This window comes from Squalius cephalus (genome assembly GCF_949319135.1).
Source record: "Squalius cephalus genome assembly, chromosome: 8".
Classification (NCBI taxonomy): domain Eukaryota; kingdom Metazoa; phylum Chordata; class Actinopteri; order Cypriniformes; family Leuciscidae; genus Squalius; species Squalius cephalus.
Genome location: NC_137129.1, coordinates 15,419,997 through 15,446,268, shown reverse-complemented (window position 1 = coordinate 15,446,268; position 26,272 = coordinate 15,419,997). Strand labels below are relative to the sequence as shown.

Genomic DNA, 26,272 nt, shown 5'->3' with positions numbered 1-26,272 from the left:
AATTGCAATTAAATTAAAGTGTATTATAGTTTAAATGTATTTTAAATGTATTTAGCTGAAAGTGTTTTTTAAGTAAGACTTAAGAACATTTTTGTATGTTTCTATTGTCATTGTAATATGGTTAAGCTGAATGTACTCACAATAATTTATGGTCAACTAAAATATACTTTTAATGTAATTTATTTTGAAACCTGTATGTCATGTATTGAAATATATTTGTAGTAGGCTAATGAAGCAATTTAGTAAATTTTCCAAACATTAACTTTAAGGCCTGGTTTCACAGACAAGGCTTAGATTAAGCCAGGAGTTGGCCTTTCAATTAGGGAATTTAAGTAGCTTTTATAAATGTGCCCTAGAGAGAAGAAAAAAAAAAAACATTACTGGTGTGCATCTTGAGATAAAACATCGGCACTGACATATTTTAAAATATGTCAGTGCAAGTTGCTTTCAGTTATGGTAAAACAACTCAAACATGCATTTTAGTCTGGGACTAGGCTTAAGACTTGTCTGTGAAAATGTAATAGTGAATCGGCATAAATAACACACAATAATTACACTTATAATCAAATACATGTGCTTTAGTATGTTAGTCAACATATTCAAATGAGTGTACTTTGTTAAAACATGATAAAAGATTATTAAAACTTTTAATTTGACAGTCCTAGTTTTGTGTCAAAGACATAATTCTTAAGTGTGTTAAGAAACAGTCATGAAAGTGTACTCTTATATATTTATACAGGTGTAAACTTAAAAGATTTAAAGTACACTACAAGTGCACATACAATCCAGGTTTCTAATGTGGCTGTCATTATTGTGACTGAATTAACGATTCATTTTATTTTGATCCTCACAAAGCTTTTATATGGCTTCAGAAGGCATGGAATATACCTCAAGCACACGGTTCTTTTGTGTCCATTTTTGAAGCTTGAAAGGACTAGTCCATATTAATAGTAATTACACAGGGAAAAATAACAACCAGATCTATTCCTTTAAGACACAACACAATGGAAGTTGTGCACAGTCCCCTTGTGTTATGTCTAGCTCTGATTGTGTTGTTGTTGTTTTTGTGGCTTAAAGGGTCTGCAGGGGTGATTAAAGGGGACATTAAACATCTGAAAAAATAATACAGTGATAAACAGGAAAGTGATGATCAATGATGCAAAGAGAACTCAATTCTGCTGTAAAGACAATAGTATTATTATTTAGCTGAAGTCAGTTCGGTGTTGATTCAGTTCAGAAGAAAATAGTGCATCATTCACTGTAAGTGAGTTCAATGTTGATTCAGTTCAGTTCAATAACAGTGTAATAACAGTGCAAAATTTGCCAATTATGAAACAAATTAGAATCAGCTATAATTTAGCACTGAAATAGTGTTGTCATCATCAAGCTCAATTCAGTACAAGTTTTGTTCTCATCTAATAGTGTCAGTGCAGTTCCCAACTAAGCAAGCCATTGGCGACAGTTGCAAAGAACTCAAACTCCATCAGGGGACAGAAATGTTTCTAACTCAGACATTCAGGGAAAAAGTTGAAATAACTGAAAGAGTTATCAAAGCTTGGCTGGCAGTTGAAACAAATTTATTTATTTATTTGAAATCTGTGCTACATGACAAGAAAAAACTGAAAAAAACACCCATAATGCATTTTTCTTCCTTTCTGTCACTCCAACTGTCCATGGGCGGGAATATAAAAATGCAGATGTCCAATCTGTAGTTTTAACAAAAGCCCCGTAGCTGTCAAAAATACACATTTTGCGTCATCTGGTTGATATTTGCTGGCAACTAATCGGGTTATCTGGGTGCAGATAACATGAAGATAAAGTGCACATTATTCATTCACATATACTAGCAATATTGCAACAATACAAAACTGTTTGAAAATCGGCACACTTAATTATGTGCAGTGTACAAGGGACTTTTTCCAGTGTGTTTTGGATATATCTTGACCAAAGAATCTTTTTGTGTTGTGCCCGTTGTGCTTGCACCCTGGAGCAGGATCTATAGCGTCTTCATTATTAATATATGCGTCTTTTATCTCTCAAAGCTCCTCCATGATGACCACCGTGACCTGGTAGACTGTGTATTTGTGGAGTGTACGACCTGCACAGCCACGTGGCAGAGATGTACCAAGAGGTGGCTTTCCTAGCAGGCAGCACTGATCATCAGTTTACCTCCTTCCACTTTAAAACTTTGGAGAACCCCCATGAAATCAGCAGCAAAAAGGGTGTGTTCTACAAACGCGTGCAAATTCAGCGCAAGCCCGGCATACAGGAGGACGAGGTTCACCGGAGTCGAGGGGCTGGAGCAGACGAGGGTGTTTTAGCTGACCGTACCGCCATCATCAATGTGGGCGGTATCCGCTATCGCATACCATGGTCCACTCTTGAGGAGTTCCCACTGACGCGCCTGGGGAAGTTACGTAGCTGCAGCAATGCCGAGGAAATCCTCGACCTATGTGATGACTATGACGCGCACTGCAATGAGTTCTTCTTCGACCGAAGCCCCAGCGCCTTCCGTTCCATCGTTACGTTCCTGGCGGCCGGGAAACTCCGTCTTCTGCGGGAGATGTGCGCGCTGTCCTTTCAGGAGGAGCTGTTGTATTGGGGTGTGGAGGAGGCCAGCCTGGAGTGGTGTTGCTTGAGAAAACTGCGTCTTCGGCAGGAGGAGCAGCGGCAGAGACTCCGGCAGGAGGAGGAGGAGGTCGAGCTGACCTCACCCCAGTCGTACGAGGAGGCGCCGGGTGTCGGGGTCCCAGAGGAGGGTCGTCTGGCGGGGTGCATGCACAGCCTCAGAGACATGGTGGAGAACCCTCACTCTGGGATTCCTGGGAAGATCTTTGCCTGCCTCTCGGTGGTGTTTGTGGCCATCACGGCTGTTACACTGTGTGTCAGCACCATGCCTGACATGAGGGAGGAGGAGGAGAGGGTGAGTGTACACTTACATGATGCAGACTAGGGCTTGTGTGACTCTAGTCACACTGGAAAAAATAACAGTACTTCAGTATTTTTTTGTCTAGTTTTCCAGTTATCTAAACATCCTTCAAATTATTTTCAGGGAATACATATTGAATTTTTTAAGGGTGGCTTAACGGGATACTCCACCCAAAAATTCTTTCATCATTTGCTTATACCCTCATGTCGTCCCAGATGTGACTTTCTTACTCCAGAAGAACACAAACAAAGATTTTTAGAACAATAATCTGAGTACATATAATGCAAGTGAATAGATCCCTCAAAGTTGAGGCTTCAAAAAACACACAAAGTGAACATGACTAATCCATACGTCCCCAGTTTGTGAATCAATGTCTTCTGAAGCTAAATGATAGCTACTATAACAACAAACGTGTATTTATATATACGTTTGCTTGTCATGAATGTCAGCATGTTGTGATGCATTACCCTTCTCAAAATGCTGATGACAGCGTTTGATAGTTGACTGGAAGTGTGTGTGTTTTTTAAGCATCAAATTGGGAGGTCCCACCATACACTTGCATTATATAGACTCACAGAGGTGGATTATGTTTTCAAAAAATCTTCATCAGAAAAAAGTCATTTACATCTGGCACAGCATGAGGGTGAGTAAATGATGAAAGAGTTTTCATTTCTGGGAGGACTATACCTTTAAAATGTCTAAATTGGGGTCAGTGTTAATGCATTTTTTCTTCTTTAATGACATCTGGTTGTAAGGATTTATTTATTTCACTGTGAAACAAGACTTTAAAAAAAAGGATTGTGAAAAAGATTGTTCTGCTGTGTAATTATCTAATGTAAATATCTTACCAGGCAGCATCAGCGGTCTGACAGTAAGTTTTTTTGTGTTTTTGTGTGTGTGTGTGGCTAAGGAATGAAATCGTGCATATCTCCAAAGGTGTGGGTTGCATTGACATAGATGGTGCAAAACAGATATGTCCCACTCACTTATAGTTTCTGTCAACCTCAGAGTCACACATGGTTAGTTTCAGGAGTCTTCCAAGAAGTTTGAATGAGTTTTGACTGGTTTTGGACTGTGAACATTCTAAACAGAAGTTAGGATCCCATAAAGATTTATTATATAGATGATATATTAAAATAGTGTTTGGCCTGCTTTTATTAGACTTTTTGATGGTTAAAAGCTCCAATACGGATTCATTGCTTGGAAAATGAACAACCAGTACATTCTTTAAAATTTCTCATTTTGTGTTCTATGCAAGAAGGAAAATCAAATGGATTTGGAATGGCATGATGCCTGGATGTCCATTAATGGGTGAACTATCCTTTTAAACGTTAAACTGAAGAGAATTATACTGGAAATCAAATTTTGATTCAGACTTCAGTGAACTTACGTGAACTTTTCACTTAAGAGTTTATGCTAAGCAAAACTGCAGCAAACTTTTTTAATAAAGTGCAAAGTTAATGATATTTGAGATAGAGTATAGCCACTTAAAACACCTCTGGGCATAAAACCGACTTTCAGTTTGGCCTTTGACAAAAACTGAGTTCTACTTCATCATCTCTGCATCTCTCTGCAATTGATGATGTGAATCATTTTCTCTGTAAACAATTCAGATACATGAGATGTTTGTGTAAGATGTGTGTGTGTGTGTGTGTGTGTGAGAGAGAGAGAGAGAGAGAGAGAGAGTGTCTCAGTAGCTGGACTACTGTAGAAGGATTTCTTTTTGGACAGAAACAGGCATGACAGCCTGGGGGGACAGCATCTCAAGTCCAGGGCCCGATCTCATGAATACCAAATTAGCCATATTCCACAGAACTATTGTAAAAGCCTGGCAGCTGTTCCTCTATCACTAACACACATGTGCTTTCTCACATACACGCCAACACTCATTCACACAACTTTGTTTCATTGTATTCCTGAGGACATCTCAGTGACTTCTATTGTTTAAAGCTAATTATAATTACTATTGAACAAACCAACCCCTGAAACACGAACATTTCAGACTTTTAAACAACAGTGTTTTCTTTATTTATGAATCAGTTTAGCAATTGAAGACATCTCCAATGAGAGTTTTTGTCACTTTCAGGGACTATCCGAGCCCCTAAAAGAAAACTGAAATTGTAGACTGCTAAACAAAAGTATTTCTTTATTTAGAAAAGATTTAATAATTAAGAATGTCCCAGAATAGGGAGGTTTTGTCAGATTTCGTAAGCTCCATTTCTGGGACAAAATCCGGTTTGTATAGTTTGTCCTCAAACTATAGATACACAGTACACACTAACACACAAAACTTCTAAGGACATAGATAGAGTCTCATATGGTTCTGATTTGAAATACTCTGCATAAGCAACAACTCAATTCACAGCTGATTCCAATAGAGTTTGGTGTTGGCATCATGCTAAGTTAATGATCAGCATGTCTCGTTTCTGGAATTAAACAAAAAATACAAAGCACACACAAATACTCGGTAAAATGGCATTTTATTTTTTTTATTTTAACTTATGGCAAAAATTTATTTTTACAGTTATGTATGTTACATGTATTTACTACAGTTATAAGAGTAAATTATGCATAATTACAACATCTAACCCTAACCCTATACCTATGTTATTAAATAATACTACTGAGTAGTTACTTAATTACACTGTAACAATGACACCTTAAAATAAAGTGTAACAAACTTTTTTACAGTATCAATAGTACTAGAATTTGTATAAGCGTATTAAATACATTTACAGTATAATTCTCCCACTTCATCCATCATTTTGGATTTATTTTTTACTCAGCTTGTGGTTATTAGTTTTTCTTAGTGCATTTTGGGATTGCCTTACCTATGAAGCATGCAATGCCACATTAGAACAGAGCTTATATCATGATGGAGACTTCTGTTGCTTTTATATATAGTATGCTATTATATTCGTTTATAAAGTTTTTTATTTTTGCTTTTTGGTCTTTCCTAAGCAGTTTTAATCTTTAATGATGTTTTATTAACAAAGTTCGGGAGGATCACGCTCAGATAATCATCCTAATTAGCACAGGAGGAGCACATTCAGTTAATCAACTCAATTAGCGTGACAGGGGGTATATTTACCGCAGACTTACCTCTGTCCCACGACAGTTTTCCAGCATCCCTCCACCACCCCATCTCCTCACTCATAACTATTCCTAGGATGGGATGGGTGGAGTACTCTGGGCTCGGAGCCCTCTCCTCAGACAGCACGCCAAATACGCATAACCTTTACTCTATCTGATTATATGTAAATGTGACCTCGTGAAACTCATTAAAAATGTAACAGTAGAAGAGAATTTTGTCATATATTATATGCAGTGAACTTCAAATACACTATTAATAATGTGCTAATAAGCCAAGACGTGTAATAACACCAGTTATACGAGCCTATATCTGAAATGCCGTGACTATTAGTGATAATATTGACATCAGATGTAATTAGAGTTTAAGGAAAAACTCAACAATTATAATCCTATTCCCAGGGATTGTCGTAGCACTTCTCAACCATTCCAAGTTAAGAGTGTTTGTGTACTGGAGCACAGGCCTCCGCATGACATCAATAAAGACGGTGAAAATTGAAGCAGAGAGAGAGAGAGAGAGAGAGAGAGAGAGAGAGAGAGAGAGAGAGAGAGAGAGAGAGAGAGAGAGAGAGAGAGAGAGAGAGAGAGAGAGAGAGAGAGAGAGAGAGAGAGAGAGAGAGAGAGAGAGAGAGAGAGAGAGAGAGAGAGAGAGAGAGAGAGAGAGAGAGAGAGAGAGAGAGAGAGAGGTGTCTTCCACAATCAAAGGGCCACACTGAAGAACAGCAGGAGGGATCCAGGGAGCTCTTTATCTTCAAAGAGACAATCAATCACTGCCAGCAATGAATTCTGCTCCGGAACCCTCCGCACACACACACACACACACACATACATGCACTGAAACAGACATATGAATATCCATGTGAATATGCATATACAGTCACCATGTTTTCATGTTTTAGGGGGACTTTCAATAGACATGATGATTTTATACTGTACTGTACTGTATATTCTATCCCCTAAACCTACCTAATCACAGAAAACTTTCTGCATTTTTACATTTACAAAAAAACATAATTTAGTATGATTCATATGCTGTTTTCCTCATGGAAAAAATGTCCACATAAGGACAAAGATTTCTGATATTGCCATCTTTGTGGGGACATTTTGTCCCCATAATGTATAGGGTTTACCAGGAAACACACACACACGTTGGGTTTCCATGTTACATTTTTACATTTTCAAAAAACATCATATAATACTGGTCATAAAATTAGAATATCATCAAAAAGTTGATTTATTTCAGTAATTCCGTTAAAAAAGTGAAACTTGTATATTATATAGACTCATTACATGCAAAGTGAGATATCTCAAGCCTTTATTTGTTATAATTTTGATGATTATGGCTTACAGCTTGTGAAAACCACAAAATCAAAATCTCAGAAAATTAGAATATTACATGAAATCACACAGTAATTACACAGTAATCCCATGGTCATTGAACCAGGTTTTGGTTCTTTTGGCAGTGTGGGCAGGTGCAAATCCTGCTGGAAAATGAAGTCAGCATCTCCATAAAGCTTGTCTGCTGAAGGAAGCATGAAGTGCTCTGGAAATGTCCTGGTAGACGGCTGCGTTGAGTGGACAGCACAGTGGACCAACACCAGCCGATGACATGGCTCCCCAAACCAACACAAACTTCACACTGGACTTCAAGCATCTTGGATTGTGTGCCTCTCCATTCTTCCTCCAGACTCTGGGACCTTGGTTTCCAACTGAGATGCAAAATTTGCTCTCATCAGAAAAGAGGACTTTGGTCCACTGTGCTTTATTAAATCCAGAGTCAACGCAGCCGTCTACCAGGACATTTCCAGAGCACTTCATGCTTCCTTCATTTTCCAGCAGGATTTGCACCGGCCCACACTGCCAAAAGAACCAAAACCTGGTTCAATGACCATGGTATCACTGTGTAATTACTGTGTGATTTCATGTAATATTCTAATTTTCTGAGATTTTGATTTTGTGGTTTTCATAAGCTGTTAGCCATAATCATCAAAATTATAACAAAAAAAGGCTTGAGATATCTCACTTTGCATGTAATGAGTCTATATAATATACAAGTTTCACTTTTTTAACGGAATTACTGAAATAAATCAACTTTTTGATGATATTCTAATTTTATGACCAGCACCTGTATATAAGCTGATTTCCTCATTAGGACCAAAAAATATCCCAACAAAGTCAAAGATATCTGGTATTCCTATCCTTGTGGTGGCATTTAATCCCACCAAGTACTGCAAGTACTTAAAGTACTGCATCTCTGTGTTTACAGGCCGTGGAATTGTGTCTTCATGTCTGAAAATGGCTAATATACTGTATAACCACTGTGCTGCCATAAGTCCAATAATAATAATAATCACCTAACAAACATTTAAAAGCATCTTTGGAAAAAGAGCAAACCCTTGTGAAAAAGAAGTGCACTTAATTGTGTTGAATGTGCACTTGTAGTGTAATTCAAATCTTGAAAACAAAAAACTATTCCTTTGGATAAAAGTGCACTTCGTAATCATGTCAAATGAGAGCAGCCTAAGAACTGGTGAACAACTTGGTTGGAAGTCCGTTTGCGTGCCGTCTGAGACTATAGCCTCAAATACTACATTACCCTACGGTACTGTCACAATAAGTGTACAAACTCAACTTAAAGCCTAACTCTCAATTCATACATTATACAACAACAAACAATTACATTATCACACTAGACACATTATCTGTGGCCTCTGAGGAAACCTGCTGTTATCTATAATGAGTTTGTGATGCACTAAAATGCCTCAATTAGAGAATTAGTTGAGCAACTCGGAGACAGACTGAAAAGAGAAAACACTTGATGAGTTCTGTGAGTAGCTTTTCTCGCACAGAAGACGATAAATGATTATTTCACAGATGCAGCGGCCCTTGTCAAACAGAAGTGCACATGTACACTTCACATCTTAAAATCCTACATCTTAAAAACTATTTTTTTTTTAAACTGTATTTGTAGATAATATAATATTAATGAAATAAAAGGCCACTTAAAGGTATAGCGGAGGATTTTCCCGAATTTTAGAAAAGAACCGCCCTCTCCACTTTTTGAAAAAATGCTCATGCGCAACACTCTACCTGCTCCCGAGAGGGAACGCCTATTAAACGTATGCACGAGCTAATCATAGCTTACATTAACTTTTACTAGCAGTGATTTTAAATGGATTTCTCCAAATAGCATGCCAAACTTTGCCTGTCAAGTAGAAACTTCGCGACTGAGGCATCAGTGGGAAGCCCAACCTGTGTTTTGAGCGCACGCCATCGTGTGAATCGTGTGCACGAGCACGTACGACGGCCTTACGTAAACATATCACCAGAATGATTGACACTTAGGAGGACCAATAGTCTTGATGATCCACCCGGAAAAAGAAAATCCTCCGCTATACCTTTAAGGATACTTAAAGAAAGGACACTTTCATGACAATATTTTTAACACACTGAAGTACACTTTAAAATAGTGCATTTTATAATGTCAAGTTTTAATTTAAGGTACATTTTAAATCATTATGTTTTAATTATCTTTTGTCGTGCTTTAAAGAAGTGCACTTATTTCAGTGTGTTGACTAACATAAAAGTACTTGATTATAATTTTAACTGTGGTGTTTGTTTATTACACATTCATTGAAATACATGTAACATTTTGAATACAAGTTTTATTAGAAATGACATTTCAGTGTATTTTAGTTTACCATATGCTTTTGTCAGTACATTTGTTAGTACACTTATTTCAATGCTTTCAATAGAAGAATGACATTGCATATAAAGATATGATTAAGTCCTACTTAAGTGAGTCAAAAAATACTATAAAGTTCAGCTAATTGAATTTAATATATACATAATACATTTTCATTTAATTGCATGTGTGTGTGTGTGTGTGTGTGTGTGTGTGTGTGTGAGAGAGAGAGTGCGTGTGCGTGTGCGCGTGTGTGTGTGTGCGCGAGTGTGTTGATATGTCTGTTTCAGTGGAAAAAAAGTTGCTGCCTTAAATTTTTAAGTACAATCAACTTTGATAAAGTAATTTCAGCTTAAATTACATTAAACTGGCTTAAAACAAATGAGTTGAATATTGTATAACATAAAAAAGTTGCAAATTACTTAACTTATTTTGATGAGTTAAAGCAATGTAAAAACATATGTTGTCAACTTTTTTTTACAGTGTATATTGTTTTAAAGTATATTATTTCCATAAGAAGCACTCTTTTTAAAAGTATGCTAAAGTGCTAAACCTGTTGTTCTCCCTTTCACATTTCTTAGTCTTTGATTTGGTCACCTTTTGCAGTAAAATAAAAAGGTTTAAATGAAAAATAAATTCAAGATTTCCGGGTTATTGGACCCCACTGCATATATTTACACCAATCACAGGTCAGGATTGTCATAAACATTCATTATGTAAATGTTTATGTGAATGTGCTTGTATTCTAGAAGCATTTCATAATATTGCTTTAGGAGATGCTTTAGTTTGGGACAATTTATTAAAAAAGGCCTTTGGACCCCACTACATGTATAATACCATAAACATTCATTACGCAATTTGTAGTGATCTCTGAGTGCAGCCTAGTGTTGCCAGTGTTATAGTCCCCCTGTGGTGAAAATCAAGCTTTTAATGTTGTTTATATGTCAATGTGGTGTTTTTTTAATGTGCTTTAAGACAAACCATGTGCAAATTCATAAGTCAACACCCTTGCTGGTATTTTCTACATAAAACCGCAGTGAACGTGGTTTCATTTCTCTGAGTTATTCAAAGCGTTTGTGATGATTGTTAGAAGACAACTGCCTGACTGAGATAGCGAACGGGAACATGGTTTGTGTAACATTAGCAACACATCATTAGCTGTTTGATAACATAGTCAAGAAAAGGCTAATCATATTAATTGAATTAATCATCATACCGTTATGTGTCCGACGTTGTATAGAGCAATACCATTGTGCAAGGTTTACCTCAGTAAGTTGGCCGAGTGAATCTGTGAGCTGGTGTGAGCGAGTGGAGGCGGGGCTAATTTGCATATTCATGAATCCGCATATACTAAATCAAGGGTGTAGAGTTACATTCAAGCTATTTTAAGGCATGAAGACATTTCGTTTCACAGCGAAAAACGTTTAAATATGTCATTTTGATGAGTTTTACGGGATACAATTATTGACTACAGCGGGACTTTAAGACTGAAAGAGTTATTGACAAAAATAACGATTTTCCACTCATACTCTTACACACACACATTTATACCACAGGCAACTGGTCCCATCCATCAGCTCAAATGCCCCTCTGAGATCCTGAACAAGCTCTGACAAAGAGAAGAGGGCAACATCATAGTTGTCAGTCTATTTAGCATCTAACAGAGCACTTGACCCTGAGTTATGATGTCTAGCAGATGCTGGGACTGAGCTAGAGGGTCCAGTGGGAGAAAGAAGGACAGAAGATCTCATGTGATTCTAAATGAATATTGACAGAATGACACAAGTTGAAAAATTGAAAAATATTGATAATATCATTAAAGCTAGATGACAAAATTACTCAAAAGTCACTCATCTGTATAGGGTTTTACAGTTAATATATCAAAGCCGTCGGCAACTATAGGACAGGCCAATTGTGTACTGTTGGATTGGAGCACCAAAATCCAGCTGAAGCACTCAGACGTGCCCACACACTCAGACAGGAGAGCACTGGAAACATTTGACCCTGATTGAGAGAAGGAGAGAAAGTCAAAGATGATTGCCGAATTGCTACCCGATTTAGAAGGAAATAAAAAGGTGATGATGGACAGAATGCATCTCATCCTGAGAACAGTTACGCAACCACATCAAACAGTACCTAAGCAGATCAGGACAAATAGACTTATTGTGAAACAGTGCTATTTTTTATAATTGTGAATTTGATACAACATTTAAATTAAACAATTATAAATTCAATCTCACCAGCAGCACATTGTTTCTTTGATCAATTTAGGAAACGCAGTTAAAACTAGATTTTCTATGCTATTATTCATAGCTTTGTAACTAGATTTACTAATCAAATTTACATGGCTTTGCCTTTCAAAATGGCAAGAATCTTGAAAAGTTGATTGTCATTGTATTGCCCAAGCATTTCAGAATATTGCTTTTGGAGATAATTTAGTTTGGGACCATTAAATACGTTATAATAACAATATTTGTCTTTTTTGACACTTTTTATGTTGCTGTTTCCAGTATCCTTTAAAGTTGAGTTTGGTTTTCACTAAATGTAAATGTCTTGTTTAAACTAAGAAGTGTTATTTTGGACTAATTTGTGCAAAAAACATTCGTCCAACAGTCTTCTGGTTCTCTGACAAACTTTAGATGGGAGCCATGTTGTTTTTGGAGAGCATTGGCTTCCTCCTTGCCATCCTGCCATGCACAGAATTCACATTCAATGTTTGTCTGATAGTGGACTCGTAAACACTAACCTTAGCCAATAGACCTTATTCAGAGCAGCGCCGTGACATGTATGAAAGGAAGTGAGACTGTGAGGGATAGACCGTGTTTTCAATGGCATCCGCTGTAAAAAGCCGTATAAAGCTACTAGATCACTTATAATTTTCCACAGCTCATGTTCTCTGGATTTTTTTGTCTACTGAAATTTCTTGGAAAGATATTTCTGCAGTGTTTCGTCATCAGAACAATCCAAATCTATCCCTCACAGCCATGCTTTCATTCCTGTTAAAAATCAAAGATGGCGCTGCTGTGAATAAGCTCTATGCAAGAGAGTCATATAGCCTATCCTTAGATGTTAGCCTGGTGTTTTTTCTGATTTTTATACATCTAGATTTTGGTTGGATGACCACTTTTAGATTTATCCCATTTTCACACTGTTGGCAGACAGTTCTGTGACCTTTTCAGGAAATCTCTTTTGACCGAGGCATCCCTTGTGAAAAAGGGATGTGTGTTCTTTTTATGTTTATGTTCTTCAATAGGGATAGGGCTGCTAAATTAATTACAAAAACTGACTTCAGTTATCTTTTCATGAACTGATTATCCTAGAGGTTACTAGAATACACATGGACTGCTAGCACAGGGAAGCATCACTACTTCAAATCCACATGAATGCAGACTTTCAGATATCAGGGTACAGCTACACACTGACGAGCTAGATGACAGAGTTCAATTGACGCAAAAAGTCTTTATTCATAGCAAATTAAAAGCAAAGGCAGTGTGCATATTCACTTGAAATTTGGAAATGAAATTCAAAGAAGCTCTTAGCAGGCAGCTCTTTGAATTCTGTAGTTGACAGGCTTCAGAAAGCGTGGGGAATGAGAGGGTCATGTGATTGTTTCCGCTGTATGGTGAATAACAGTTATTAAAACACTGCAGGGACAGGCTCTTACTTCTACTAAAAAATAATAGCCTCTTACTAAAACTGCACTTGATTCATTGTTACTGTCTTACAACACAGTTAACTGACGTGTGGGTGGTACTGGGACCTTGACTCCAGTGAATATTTCTCTTTTTGTTTTGTAGACAGATACCTAAAAAAAAAAAAAAAACTAACCAAAGAAAAAGTTACAGGTTATTTAAAAAATGTCAACCTGTAACAGGGTAAATTGTCACAATAGAAACCACAGACAGATTTAAAAGAAAACTTGTTTTAATATGAAAAGTATTATAAGCCATACACTACATATCTGTATTTAAATTATATGAAATATATAATTGTTAATTATCTAGAATTAGCACGTTTTAACTGATCTTTTTTTATTTTATACAACAGAAACATTATAATTTAATATAAAATGAATAAATTATATTAAAACACATACAACACATTTGACAACTTACCCAACCCTGATATTTACAGTGCCCTCCACAATTAATGGCACCCCTGGTAAATATGATCAAAACTGGCTGTAAAAAATAAATCTGCATCGTTTATCCTTTTGATCTTTCATTCAAAAAATTTGCTAAATTCTAACCTTTCATTGAGGTAAAAGAATTGAATGTGGGGGGGAAATCACATTATGAAATAAATGTTTTTCTCCAAAACACGTTGGACACAATTATTGGCACCCTTTTATTAAATACTTTTTGCAATCTCCTTTTGACAAGATACCAGCTCTGAGTCGTCTTCTATAATGCCTGATGAGTTTGGAGAACACCTGACAAGAGATCAGAGACCATTCCTCCATACAGAATCTCTCCAGATCCTTCAGATTCCCAGATCCATGTTTGTGCTTCTTCTCTTCAGTTCAGCCCACTCATCAGGTCAGGGGACTGGGACGGTCATGGCAGAAGCTTCATTTTGTGCTCCGCAAAAATTTTTTGTGTTGATTTTGATGTTTGTTTTGGATCGTTGTCCTGATGGAAGATCCAACAACGGCCCATTATAAGATTTCTAGCAGAAGGCGTCAGGTTTTGATTTTTTATCTGTTGATATTTGATAGAATCCACGATGCCATGTATCTGAACAAGAAGTCCAGGACCTCCAGCAGAAAAATATGCGCACAACATTAAAGATCCAACGGTATATTAAATTGTACACATGGGGTACTTTTTATCCTTGTGTGCACCAAACCCATCTAGTGTGTTTGCTGGCAAAAAGCTCTTTTTTAGTCTCATCTGACCACAGAACCCTGTGCCGTTTGAAGTTCCAGTCGTGTCTGACAATTAAATTTGCTGGAGTTTGTTTCTGGAGGAGCGGGGAGGATTTTTCTTGAAACCCTCCCAAACAACATGTGGGGATGTAGTTTTTTTTTTTTTGTTTTTTTTTTGGCTTTCTGACCCCAAGACTCAACTAATCTCTTCAATTCTCCATCTGTGATCCTTGAAGAGTCTTTGGCCACTCAAACTTTCCTCCTCGCCGTGCATTAAGACAGTATAGACACACATCCTCTTCCTGGCAGATTCGTAACATCTTTAGTTGATTGGAACTTCTTAATTATTGCTATGATGGTCAAAATGGGGATTTTCAATAATTTAGCTATTGTCTTACAGCCACTTTCTATTTTGTGATGGTCAACAATCTTTTGCTACACATCAGAACTATATTCTTTGGTTTTACTCATTGTGATGGATGATTAAGGGGATTTGGCCTTTGTGTTTCCTCATATTTAAACTCCTGTGAAACACAAAGTCATAGCTGGACAGTTTCATGTTCCTAGTCACCCTGGTGTACTAAAAAAGATAAATATTAATGGGAATATACTTCAGAGATATTTTACTCGTAAAAAATTCTAGGGGTGCCAATAATTGTGGCCGACGTATTTTGGAGAAAAACATTTATTTCATAATGTGATTTCCCCCCACTTTCAATTCTTTTACTTCAATGAAAGGTTAGAATTTTGCAAATTTTTTGAATGAAAGATCAAAAGGATAAACGATGCAGATTTATTTTTTACAGCCAGTTTTGATCATATTTACCAGGGGTGCCATTAATTGTGGAGGGCACTGTATATAAAAAATCCTTTGAAGTCCATAAAATTGACCTTCATTATAAAGTTGACTGTTGTCTGAATGTATGTCAGTTTTGTCATATGTGCTGAACTAGTGACAACTAGCCCCGGTGTTGCTTATGTATTGCAATTTTCTGACACAAGACTACCATTCAATGTCTTGACGGTGGCATTTAGTGAATTTCTCAATAGGTTAATGAGCATTAAATGTAGTTATTCTGGTACCTGGTTAGGCAAACTTTCTGTGATTATGATGCACAACTATGTTATTGTATGGGGGAGAGATGAGCTAGTAAATCTCTCAGTGAAGTCAATTAACTGAACATATGCTAAATAATATTGATGAAATGCATTACAGGCCTCTTTCCCTCTATTTGTTAGGGAAAATGCTGGATCAGCGTGTATCCGATCAGTCATGTTGAATGATGGCAGCTCATCCTGATGAAGCCATGTCTTGAGCTTAGAGTGGATCAGGGCTCTGTGTTCGCTCAAATGGGTAATTGTCTGGTTTTAATTTGAATTACTGCGCAAAAGAGGAAAAACAAGCCCTAGCACTCATCCAAAAAGCTTCCCATCAAAGCAAAACAATAAAACCACAACATAAGAGCATTTCAGAGAATTGACCTAATGGATTGTAAATTAATTTACTCTGTTACACACACACGCACGCAAACATGTGTTTTCATGTTTTATGTGGACTTTCCATACACATAATGATTTTTATACTGTAGAAATGGTATATTTTATCCCCTTACCCTTTCCCTACCCATCACAGAAAACTTTCAGCATTTTTACATTTTCAAAACACATCAGGTAGTATGATTTATATGCTGTTTTCCTCATGAGGACCAAAAAATGTCCTCACAAGGACAAGGATTTCGGATATATCCATCTTTGTGAGGACATTTTATCCCCATAATTTAGGGTCCATAATTTATTTTCAACATAATATCTTTGGACAGAACACAATGTAAAATTCATTTCATAGCTTGTGAATACAAATGGAAAATATAAGAAACACACATACACATTGAATTACAGATTTCTGTTTCCAAATTTCGTGCGAAATGTGCCTGGAGGAAACTCAGAGTAAAGGCACTTCTGTTTATATGAGTACATTCCCCTACATACATGCACAAATTATGTACAGTAAAACTTATCCATGCCTTGCCAACACTGATAAAAATGATTTTGTGGTGAAGTAAATACTACAGAAAAAAACAATGTAATTTCTACATGAAAAAGTTAGCTCAGGCAAGAATAATAATAAAAAAAAAACTATATTATAACTCAATTCAAGCGTGTAGAAATAAAAACATAAATATCAACATTATAAAATTAAGTAAAATTACTCAACTTTTCTGATACTGGTGTTCCCATCATGCACTGGGCCTTGAATAATTATTGAGGTTGATTTTTTACTTTTTTTCCAGCTGCATTTACACTGTTTTATCATTGCTTTTGTTGTTAGGATTAATGACTTGCCATTTTGTGACATTTGGAGTTAATTTTCTACTCAAAATGTTCCATTAAATGTTACCGTCATTGTGTACCAAGTATTGAGTTCTCTGCTTAGATATTTCTATGTAAAGAATATACTTTAAAAATGTGGTTTAATATTTTTTAAGTGAAATATATTGCAAAGGAAACTCAAACTAAATAGATATTACTCAAACTTTTACTGCCAAGTTAAAATGACTTATTTTCTTTGTTAATTTTACTTAACTTTTTTAAGTAGAGTTACCTTAATTCCATATGTGAAATTTAATCAATTTTTCTTTGTCAAGTTTTTGCACGCATATTTTTAAAGTAAATTTTACTAGTTTTTTTCAGTGAAGGCTGCTTATATAGTATCTATAGTTTGCCCACAAAATAAATATTGTCATAATTTAACCACCCCTCCAAACTTTCTTTGACTTTCTTTTGTGGAACATGAAGTTAGCCAGAAGAATGTTTGTTCTGTTGCTCTTTTTCACACAATGAAAGTGAACGGTGACCACATGAAGCTTTCAAGATTGTAGACTCAAATTTCAGTCTGATCACCACTCAAAGCCAACATTCAGAAGACTTGAAATATTGTCATATGGACCACTTTCATGATGCTTTCATTGTGCTTTTTTGGGGTCCATTTTAGTACTTGAAAGATCCAGTTATTCACGTTCATTGTATGGAAACAAGCAACATGGACGCTAAGAATCTCATTTTGTGTTCCACAGAAAATGTCATATTGGAGGAATAAATATATGGCAAATTTAAACTATGCACTTAACCTTGGGAAAACTCCACGAATAACAACTAGAACATTCTCTTCATCAACTCTTTTCATTATTAGGCAATAATCACATTTAATTATACCTTTAAATATTAATGCAGTTCATTAACTGCATGCAAAACCTGATTGTTTCAGAGGAAGCTGGGGATCATGCAGGGCTCGTAAGGAAAATGAAACCTTTTATAAATTAGAAATAGTTTTCTAACTGCCTGCCTAATCTGTGACGGGAAAACATATTTGTCTGGATGAAGCTCATTAATACATTTCATTCAGGGCTTCAGAGTGGATTGATTATTTTTTTTCCCCAGAGTAATTTGTAATTAAACATGGCCTGCAGGATTGTACAAGTCTGTTCCCTCAGAAACAGCATCATGCGTCAAACAGCTCAAGTATGACTTTTAAGGTCTGCTGTGTAATTCTTGACATGCCCATTAAGCAGAAATGTCAGTTTGATATACTAATCAGTTTGCAGTATCTGTGTCAGTAATAACATATGAATACGTAATTCAATAGCAAAGGGTTGGTCGCACATGCATTTCTGTTAATTAGCATTATAAAACAGACATCAGATTATGATACTCTGTAACTTTAACATTATTAATGATTAAATATTTAATCATAATTTTAAAAATCGAGACAGAGTTCTGATATCAGTGTTAGCATATACATCTAGACTGATGATTCTGTAGCTGTGATGGCTTTAATAAATATGCACCTTGTGGAATTTTCAACATTTTGTTTTAGAAAATAAAACTATGAGAATTTTTACCAATATAATAATTTAAAATGACTACAATCTGTACTACAATAACGCTAAAAAAAAATGTATAGCCACATGAATTTATGTACTTTCGTGCCTTTATTTATAGCACCAAAAAAGAGAGAGTGGTAATAAAAGCACCACACGAAACAGGCAAGACTTGAGATAACTCATCTAAATAAACTTGGACCCCATTTACTTCCATATGGGGGGGAAAAAAATCTAAATATCTTATTTAGTGTTCACCAGGAATGGGAAAGTCAAAAGGACTTGAGAGTGAGTAAATTACAGACATCATTTCTGGGTGGATTATCCCTTAAAGCCACATTTTAAAATGCATGAATTGGATTATATAACACATAGAAATGCATTATATAACAAAAATTTCAAACCTGTTTGCAAAAAAATACCACAAGCAAGTTGAGGTAACCTGATCTAATACATCCACTTAAAATCACCTACACACCAGCTTATTAGAAGTCATCATAAAATTGCTCCGAAAGTGACAAGTTGTGAGAAAAATGTTAACAGCATTTGTTTGCAGGTGACACTTGATTTGATATTTTGTATTTAATGCAATGACATTTAGATTTTTAGACATTTAAATATCCAAAAAGTCTCCACATTTTTGTGGCCACTTTATATTAATACTTGAAAGTGGAATCTGGCAGTAATTTGGGTAAGTTATAAGGTTATAACGTCATTCCACTGTTGCTCAACCGGTCATTTTCTGGGCCATTCCAGATCACTGACGCTCATGCTTTTAAGCCTCCCTCTACAATTTCCCCCCATTTTTCTGTCCTGCCGCATAGAGGCATGTGTGCCAGCACTGCTTTTCATTGAGGGGGTGTTCTCCGTCTATTGTGTTGTGTGTTTTAGCATGTAGCACTGAAGACAGACTAATCTAAATTGTGGAGTAAGATGCCTTTGGGCAAATTTAAGGCTTAAAGCCTTTCCTCTCTCCAGCCGTCTATTCAGGCTAGATTTCTGTGCATGTATATTATTGCTTCATGAACAGATGTAGAATTATAACTCCTTTAGAGATACCTAAACCCTCCGGTATTGTTCATTTGGGAGTCACACTCGTGTTGTTCGCGGTCAACAATGTTTCAATGTTTTTTCCTTAATATCTGTTATTTTGAGGGGATTTTGTGTTATGAAACAATATTTATATTTAAATTATGGACCATTTATTTCTATATAAAATATTTGTAAAATTATGTTAAAAACACATTTTATATGTAGATTGCCTGGGGGAACAACTTTTCTTGTGCTCTTCAGTGCTCTGTAGCGTCGACCGGATGGCAACAGTTCAAAGAGAAAGTGACTTGGATGTGAGGGATCCAGAGTGATTTTCGGAGCCCTTTTCCTCACTCTGGATGTATACATTTCTTTGAAGGTGGGCAGGGGAGCACCAATAATCCTCTGATTTTGTAGCTGAGCCGGAAGTGCAGAAGACAGACTCAGTGACTGCAGAGTAGAACTGCATCAGCAGCTCCTGTGGCAAGTTGAACTTCTTCACCTGGCGAAGTACGTACAGTCTCTGCTGGGCCTTTTTTGCAATAGAACAAATATGATTGTCCCACTTCAGGTCCTGAGAGATGGTAGAGCCCAGCAACCTAAATGACTCCACTGCTTCCACAGTGCTGTTCATGATGGTGAGTGAGGGTAATGCCACTGTTTTGAGCGTGTTCAGCTCAAGGTTGTAATGACTGCTCCAGACAGCCAGCTGTTGTGTTCATGTACAGGGGGAAGAGCAGTGGGGAAAGCACACATCCCTGCGAGGCACCAGAGCTGATTGTGCAGGTGTTGGATGTGAATTTCCCCAGTCTCACTAGCTGTTGCCTGTCTGTCAGAAAGCTGGTGATCTACTGACAAATAGAGCTACTGTAGGAACAGAGAGCTGGGCTAACTTAGGCCTGGTTTACACCTGGTATTAAGATTCGTTTTGGTCGATCGGATCACAAGTGGACGATACAATACAGGTGTAAACGAGGTGTAAAACGTTTTGAGCTTGTCCACTTTCGACCACTTTCTGAGGTTGTTGAAAACACATTCGACTGGATTGCTTTCTTAGCGGAAACGCTCATGTGGTCGAATGCGTTCGAACAGCCACAAGACCGCCTACTCTCCGCCTACTGACCTAACGTGTAAACATTATGGAAAGTGCACTAGCCTGACGGGATTTAAACTTTGTCAGCTAAAGACCCAAGTTTGGTTTGAAGACGGAAAACGTACCAAGGACAATGTTGTCTCATCATTCCTGATTTCTAACACGCACTCATCGCGTTCGGCTGGTCTTGCGGCTATCAGAGTAGAAATTAAAGATGATGGTCTCCGTGTCTCCGGGCACGTTCATATGTAAATTGCATGAGCTTATTTTGTACATTAGATCGAAAGATCTGAAAAAACAACAATTTTTTATCCGCCCATAGACCCTCCCCTCAAAGAAATCAGGACAAAAGTGGTTGAAAGTGGACAAAAGAGACAGATTAAAATACCAGGCGTAAACGGGTATGTGTATCCCTTGTCTACTTGTGTACCGATCGACCAAAACGCATCTTAATGAAAGTTGGAAACAGAGCCTTAGTCTGGAGGAGTCCTGGGATGATAGTGTTGAAGGCCGAGCTGAAGTCCACAAACAGGATCCTCGCATAAGTCCCTTGTTTGTCCAAATGTTGCAGGATATAATGCAGTCCTATGTTGACTGCATCATCCACTGACCTGTTTGCTCGATGAGCAAACTGCAGGGGGTCCAGCAAGGGTCCTGTGATGTCCTTTAGGTGTCTTTCAAATGACTTCATGACCATGAGATTGACAGGTCTGTAGTCATTAAGTCCCGTTTTTTGGGGGTTTGGGATGATGGTGGAGTGTGTGAAGCAGGAAGGGACGTCGCACAGCTCCAGTGATCTGTTGAAGATCTGCGAGAAGATGAAGGCCAGCTGGACAGCACAGGTTTTTAGACAGGCTGGTGAGACACTGTCTGGGCCTGGTGCTTTCCTTGTCTTCTGTTTCCTGAAGACCCGATGCACATTCTCCTCACTGATCTGAAGTGCGGGAGGGGGGGAGGGGTTGCTGGAGGTGTTGATGGTTGTGCAGAGAGACCATCAGAGTGGGTGTAAGGTGAGAGACTGGGATTTTCAAATCTGCAGTATAAATCATTCAGGTCGTCGGCCAGTTGTTGATTCCCTACAGTATTGGGGGACATTGTCTTGGAGTTTGTGATGTCTTTCAGGCCTTTCCACACTGACTCAGGGTCGCTGGCTGAAATCCTGTTTTCCAGCTTTTTAGACCATAAATCTCTTTTGTCAGTGTGTTTTTGGCTTGATTGTACAAGATTTTCTCCCCATTCCTATAGGCATCTTCTTTGAACTGGCGAAACCCTAACATTTTTGTATTTTAAATAAGTCCTGGTAGGAATGCACATATCCTTACAGAAACTGATGTATGATGTGACAGAATCTATGAGCTCATCTAAATCAGTGTCAGCATGCAGCTTCAAAAACAGTCCAATCAGTGCAATTGAAGCAGGCTTGTAAATCCCTATATAAGTATATAAACAGGGCTATGTATTCCCAGTTACAGAGAATAGTGTTTTCAGACATAACTTACTTTTATTGAGTTTTGCATTTAAATATATATTTAGAGATGATCAAAAAATAGTTTTTTGGCAAAGTTTAGATTTTTTGAAATCTTGATTTGAAGTGTTTTTTGCATCATGATTACAGTCAAACCAGAAGATAAAGCTTTCTGTTACCCATCATTTAATTCACACATCAAAATTCAATAAAAAATGTAACAAAAATGAACAGGAATCCTTAATCAGAACTCAATTCATCTGGTTTTGATCTGATTTCAACCTCTTCTGGATCAACTTACTGGTAAATAGTCTCAAACTCCTGTCTGTGTGTGTGTGTGTGTACAGTATAAGTGTGTATACGTACACCCAGAGTGGGTGTGTCTGTTTTGCACTTTTTATGTTTGATATTTTCACCCCCTTACTGCTGTGTGCTTTATTTTTGCATTGTGGCAGTCATTTCCAATGGCGGTATTTTTTTAACCGCGAATGTGACAATTTATTTATTTATTTTTTCAATCATTGAGCTTTTCGAATCAAGTCCACGATTTTTTTAATCACATAGCAAGTGCCTCAAAAGTCAACAAGTTTCATACCATTCCAGTGAAGTTCAAATTTGTAAAAATTCAATACAGTATATATATTTTGGGGGTCTAAATTGACCAAGTAACTCCAGGGGGTTAATTTTCTTTTTGTCCTGACACTGGTGAGTTGCCAGTTCTGGGCACATTCACTGTTGTTCCATTTTCTCTCACACATTTAGAGATGACCTTCACTGCTTTTCAAAGTATATTCATTGTGTTAAAAAATTTATTAAATCTGTCTGGTTTCTAAGAACCTTCAGTATTCATGAAACATTTGTTTTTGTCTTTATGATTACAAATTATAAAGTAGAATGTTTCAAAGACACAAGTGTATTTATTAAATTACATGCAGTACCTCAGCTGCAGACTTCAAGTGGACTCTTGTCAAGTAATTACAAGTCACTGAAGTTATGCAATAGCTTTTGAATTCTATAATTTTTTTATAATTTAAGAAATTAATTGCAGAAACATGCTCTGGCCAAGCTCAGACATTTAAACTTTATTAATTATAACTTGATTAGTTATACAAAGTGCTAGCCATTGCTTAGAGAGCGATTGACAGACAGTTGGCTTATACAAAGATAAATTTGGTAAATTTTCATGAAATCAAACCAATATGAGATAAATCAAATGACTCCACAACATAACAGAATTCATCAAATACATTGCCAATACTTACTGATGCATGTGCTGCTGTTGCCCCATTAAAATGACGTTACTTCGTAAAGGTTATGTCATTATGGAACTGGCTTTTGTTAGTTAAAGGGATAGTTCACCCTAAAATTCTGTCATCATTTACTAACCCTCATATCATTCCAAACCCGATAGACTTTTGTTTATCTTCGGAACAACTAAAGATATCAATATGTAAATCACTTCATTACATTTTTATTAAACCACTGGAGTCAAATAGGAAATACTTTTCTATGATGCCTTTATGAACTATACTTGGAGCTTGAAAGTTTTGATTATCTAGACCAGTGGTTCCCAAACCTGTCCTGCCGGCACCCCAACACTGCACATTTTCTTTGTCTCCCTAATCAAACACACCTGATTCAACTCATCAGCTCATTAACCCATGTGATAATGAGCTGATGAGTTGAATCAGGTGTGTTTGATTAGGGAGACAAAGAAAACGTGCAGTGTTGGGGTGCCGGCAGGACAGGTTTGGGAACCACTGATCTAGACTTTGGATGGATGGATAGAAATCTCTTAGGTTATATTAGAATATTTATTCTGAAAATGCCGAAAGTCTTGTGGGTTTGTAACATTTGGGTAAGTATTTGATGACAGAATTCAAATTTTAGGTAAACCCACCCTTTAAATGGATGAAACTGAAAATGAGTATACTGGAAAAAATATATACATTTAATTTAAATTTAAATAAAATAAAATCACCAATTAAAACTATAAAAACATGTTTGAAACATTTTAAGTAGGAACTGGATAAAAATGAAGAAACAGCTGGAATATTTCTTAATGAATTGCCAGTTTTTCCATGTTAGAAGTGAGTGCACCAAGGGACATAACAAAATCTAAACAGCTCACAATGATTTAAAATATAATCCTATGTCACACTTAATGGGAATATTGGGTTCACCTTAAAATAAAGTGTTACCTAATACTGTGATGAAGGAAAACTAGGATTGTTTTCTTTTAGAATATATGGTATAATATTTATCCAATATATTGAGACATATACTGCATAATGACCCTCACACGAAGACTCTAAATGACTCGAGAGGTTCAACAGAATGTGAAACCCAGACTTCAACTAACATGTGTTTCCTCTATCAGGGTGAGTGCTCCCAGAGGTGCTTCAACATCTTTGTGCTGGAAACGGTGTGTGTGGGCTGGTTCTCCCTGGAGTTCCTGCTCCGTTTCATCCAGACACAGAGCAAGTGCGTGTTCTTGCGCACACCCCTCAACATCATCGATGTGGTGGCCATCCTGCCCTATTACATCACTTTGATAGTGGACTCACTGTCTGTAAACGACCGTCCCACCGGCTCAGGAAACAACTACCTGGAGAAAGTGGGACTGGTCCTGCGAGTTCTTCGAGCGCTGCGGATCTTCTACGTGATGCGCTTAGCACGTCACTCTTTGGGGTTGCAGACGTTGGGGTTGACCGTACGCCGATGCACTCGAGAGTTCGGACTTCTCCTGCTGTTCCTGTGCGTCGCCATGGCACTGTTCTCACCTCTGGTCTTCCTGGCTGAGAGTGAGTTGGGCGCCAAGCAGGAGTTCACCAGTATCCCTGGGAGCTACTGGTGGGCCGTCATTTCCATGACCACAGTTGGATACGGCGACATGGTTCCACGCAGCATTCCTGGCCAAGTGGTGGCACTCAGCAGCATCCTGAGTGGAATCCTGCTCATGGCATTCCCAGTCACATCCATATTTCACACTTTTTCACGCTCCTACCTGGAACTAAAAGCGGAACAGTGTCGGGCCACACGGCACAAGCCCGATTCACAAGACAGCACCAAGTCCCAAAACAGTGAGGATTCACAGGACACTGACAGTTCGTTACATGGAATCACGGAGACCACTGCAGTCAGTGCGCACCATCGCAGATCTGTGGCTGTGGCAAGTCAAGGAGTCCCACAGGTCAGGCGATCTCTAAAGTCATAATGCAAACAATTAACTAAGACTAAAGAAAAATCCCACGTACAAAGACATGCTACAGGTGAGCGGCCATATATAGTACCTGTTTAAGCAGGCGACTTGACAATAATAGACACTGGGAAAGGAACATTAAAATGGACTGGTTTGTAGTCCAAAGCACAATTCTTTAAGGAGTTAGTTCACCCTAAAATGAATATTCTGTCATCATTTACTCACCATCATGTTCCAAATGCATGATTTTCTTTCTTCCATGGAACACAAATGGAACTGTTGAAAGTGAATGGAGACTGGTCTATAAATTCCAAAAACAATTTAAAAAACACCATATTACTCATGGCACCCTTATTCAAAGCCTTCTGAAGCCATATGATAACTTAGTTTGAGAAAAGATGCAAAATTTAAGTTATTTTCCCCCTAATTAGTAGCTCTTAAATCTCACTTTTGATTCAGAATTAAAATGTGTCATGCCAGGTTTGACATCAGTGACATGAAGCAACATGTTGTGTGTATCATAAACCATCATGTCAAGCCATTTGAATAGGTGTAACTACTGGTCCTTCTCACACAATTCTGGTTTTTCGAACTAGCGTCAACCGGCATGGGTGGCAGGTCCATTAACAAAGACACGAAAGACTGTAGCCTCTTGAGGCCAGGGGAGTGAGGTTTACTTGCACAGCTGACTCAGTTACATTCACCTTCCTAAACCTCACACCCATTCGGTTCATGGCACCAATGCAATTGGTCTTACTCACACCACTTCAGAGTGGGATTTGAATGAGCATCAACTGGCATAGGAGGCAGGAGTCCTAAAAAGGCTGAAAGCTTCTGCCCGTAGCTTGCCTCTTGTGGCCAAGTGAGTGAGATTAACCTACAAAGCTATCTACTAGCTGGCCTCCCTTATATTTACCCTTATAAACCTCACACCCATTAGCAACAATGTAACTGGGGGCTGTTCCATAAAACAAGATTAGAGTATAAGCCAGGCTTATTTCGGTTAGTCAGACTTATTGTCGGAGGATTCT

The 26,272-nt window shown here is 37.5% G+C and overlaps 1 protein-coding gene across 2 annotated transcripts in view; it reads left to right on the top strand.

Moving 5' to 3' along the window:
* The window catches only part of kcng2 (potassium voltage-gated channel, subfamily G, member 2), a 33,606-nt gene extending 7,431 nt beyond the window's left edge, over nucleotides 1-26,175 (top strand). For both annotated transcript variants that reach the window (XM_079878445.1, XM_079878444.1), the window contains 2 exons: nucleotides 2,043-2,923; nucleotides 24,420-26,175. In XM_079878445.1, coding sequence (XP_079734571.1) covers nucleotides 2,120-2,923; nucleotides 24,420-25,256 — 1,641 coding nt within the window. In that variant the 5' untranslated portion in view covers nucleotides 2,043-2,119 and the 3' untranslated portion in view covers nucleotides 25,257-26,175. The remainder of the gene's footprint in view (nucleotides 1-2,042; nucleotides 2,924-24,419) is intronic.
* Nucleotides 26,176-26,272: the final 97 nt, after the last annotated feature.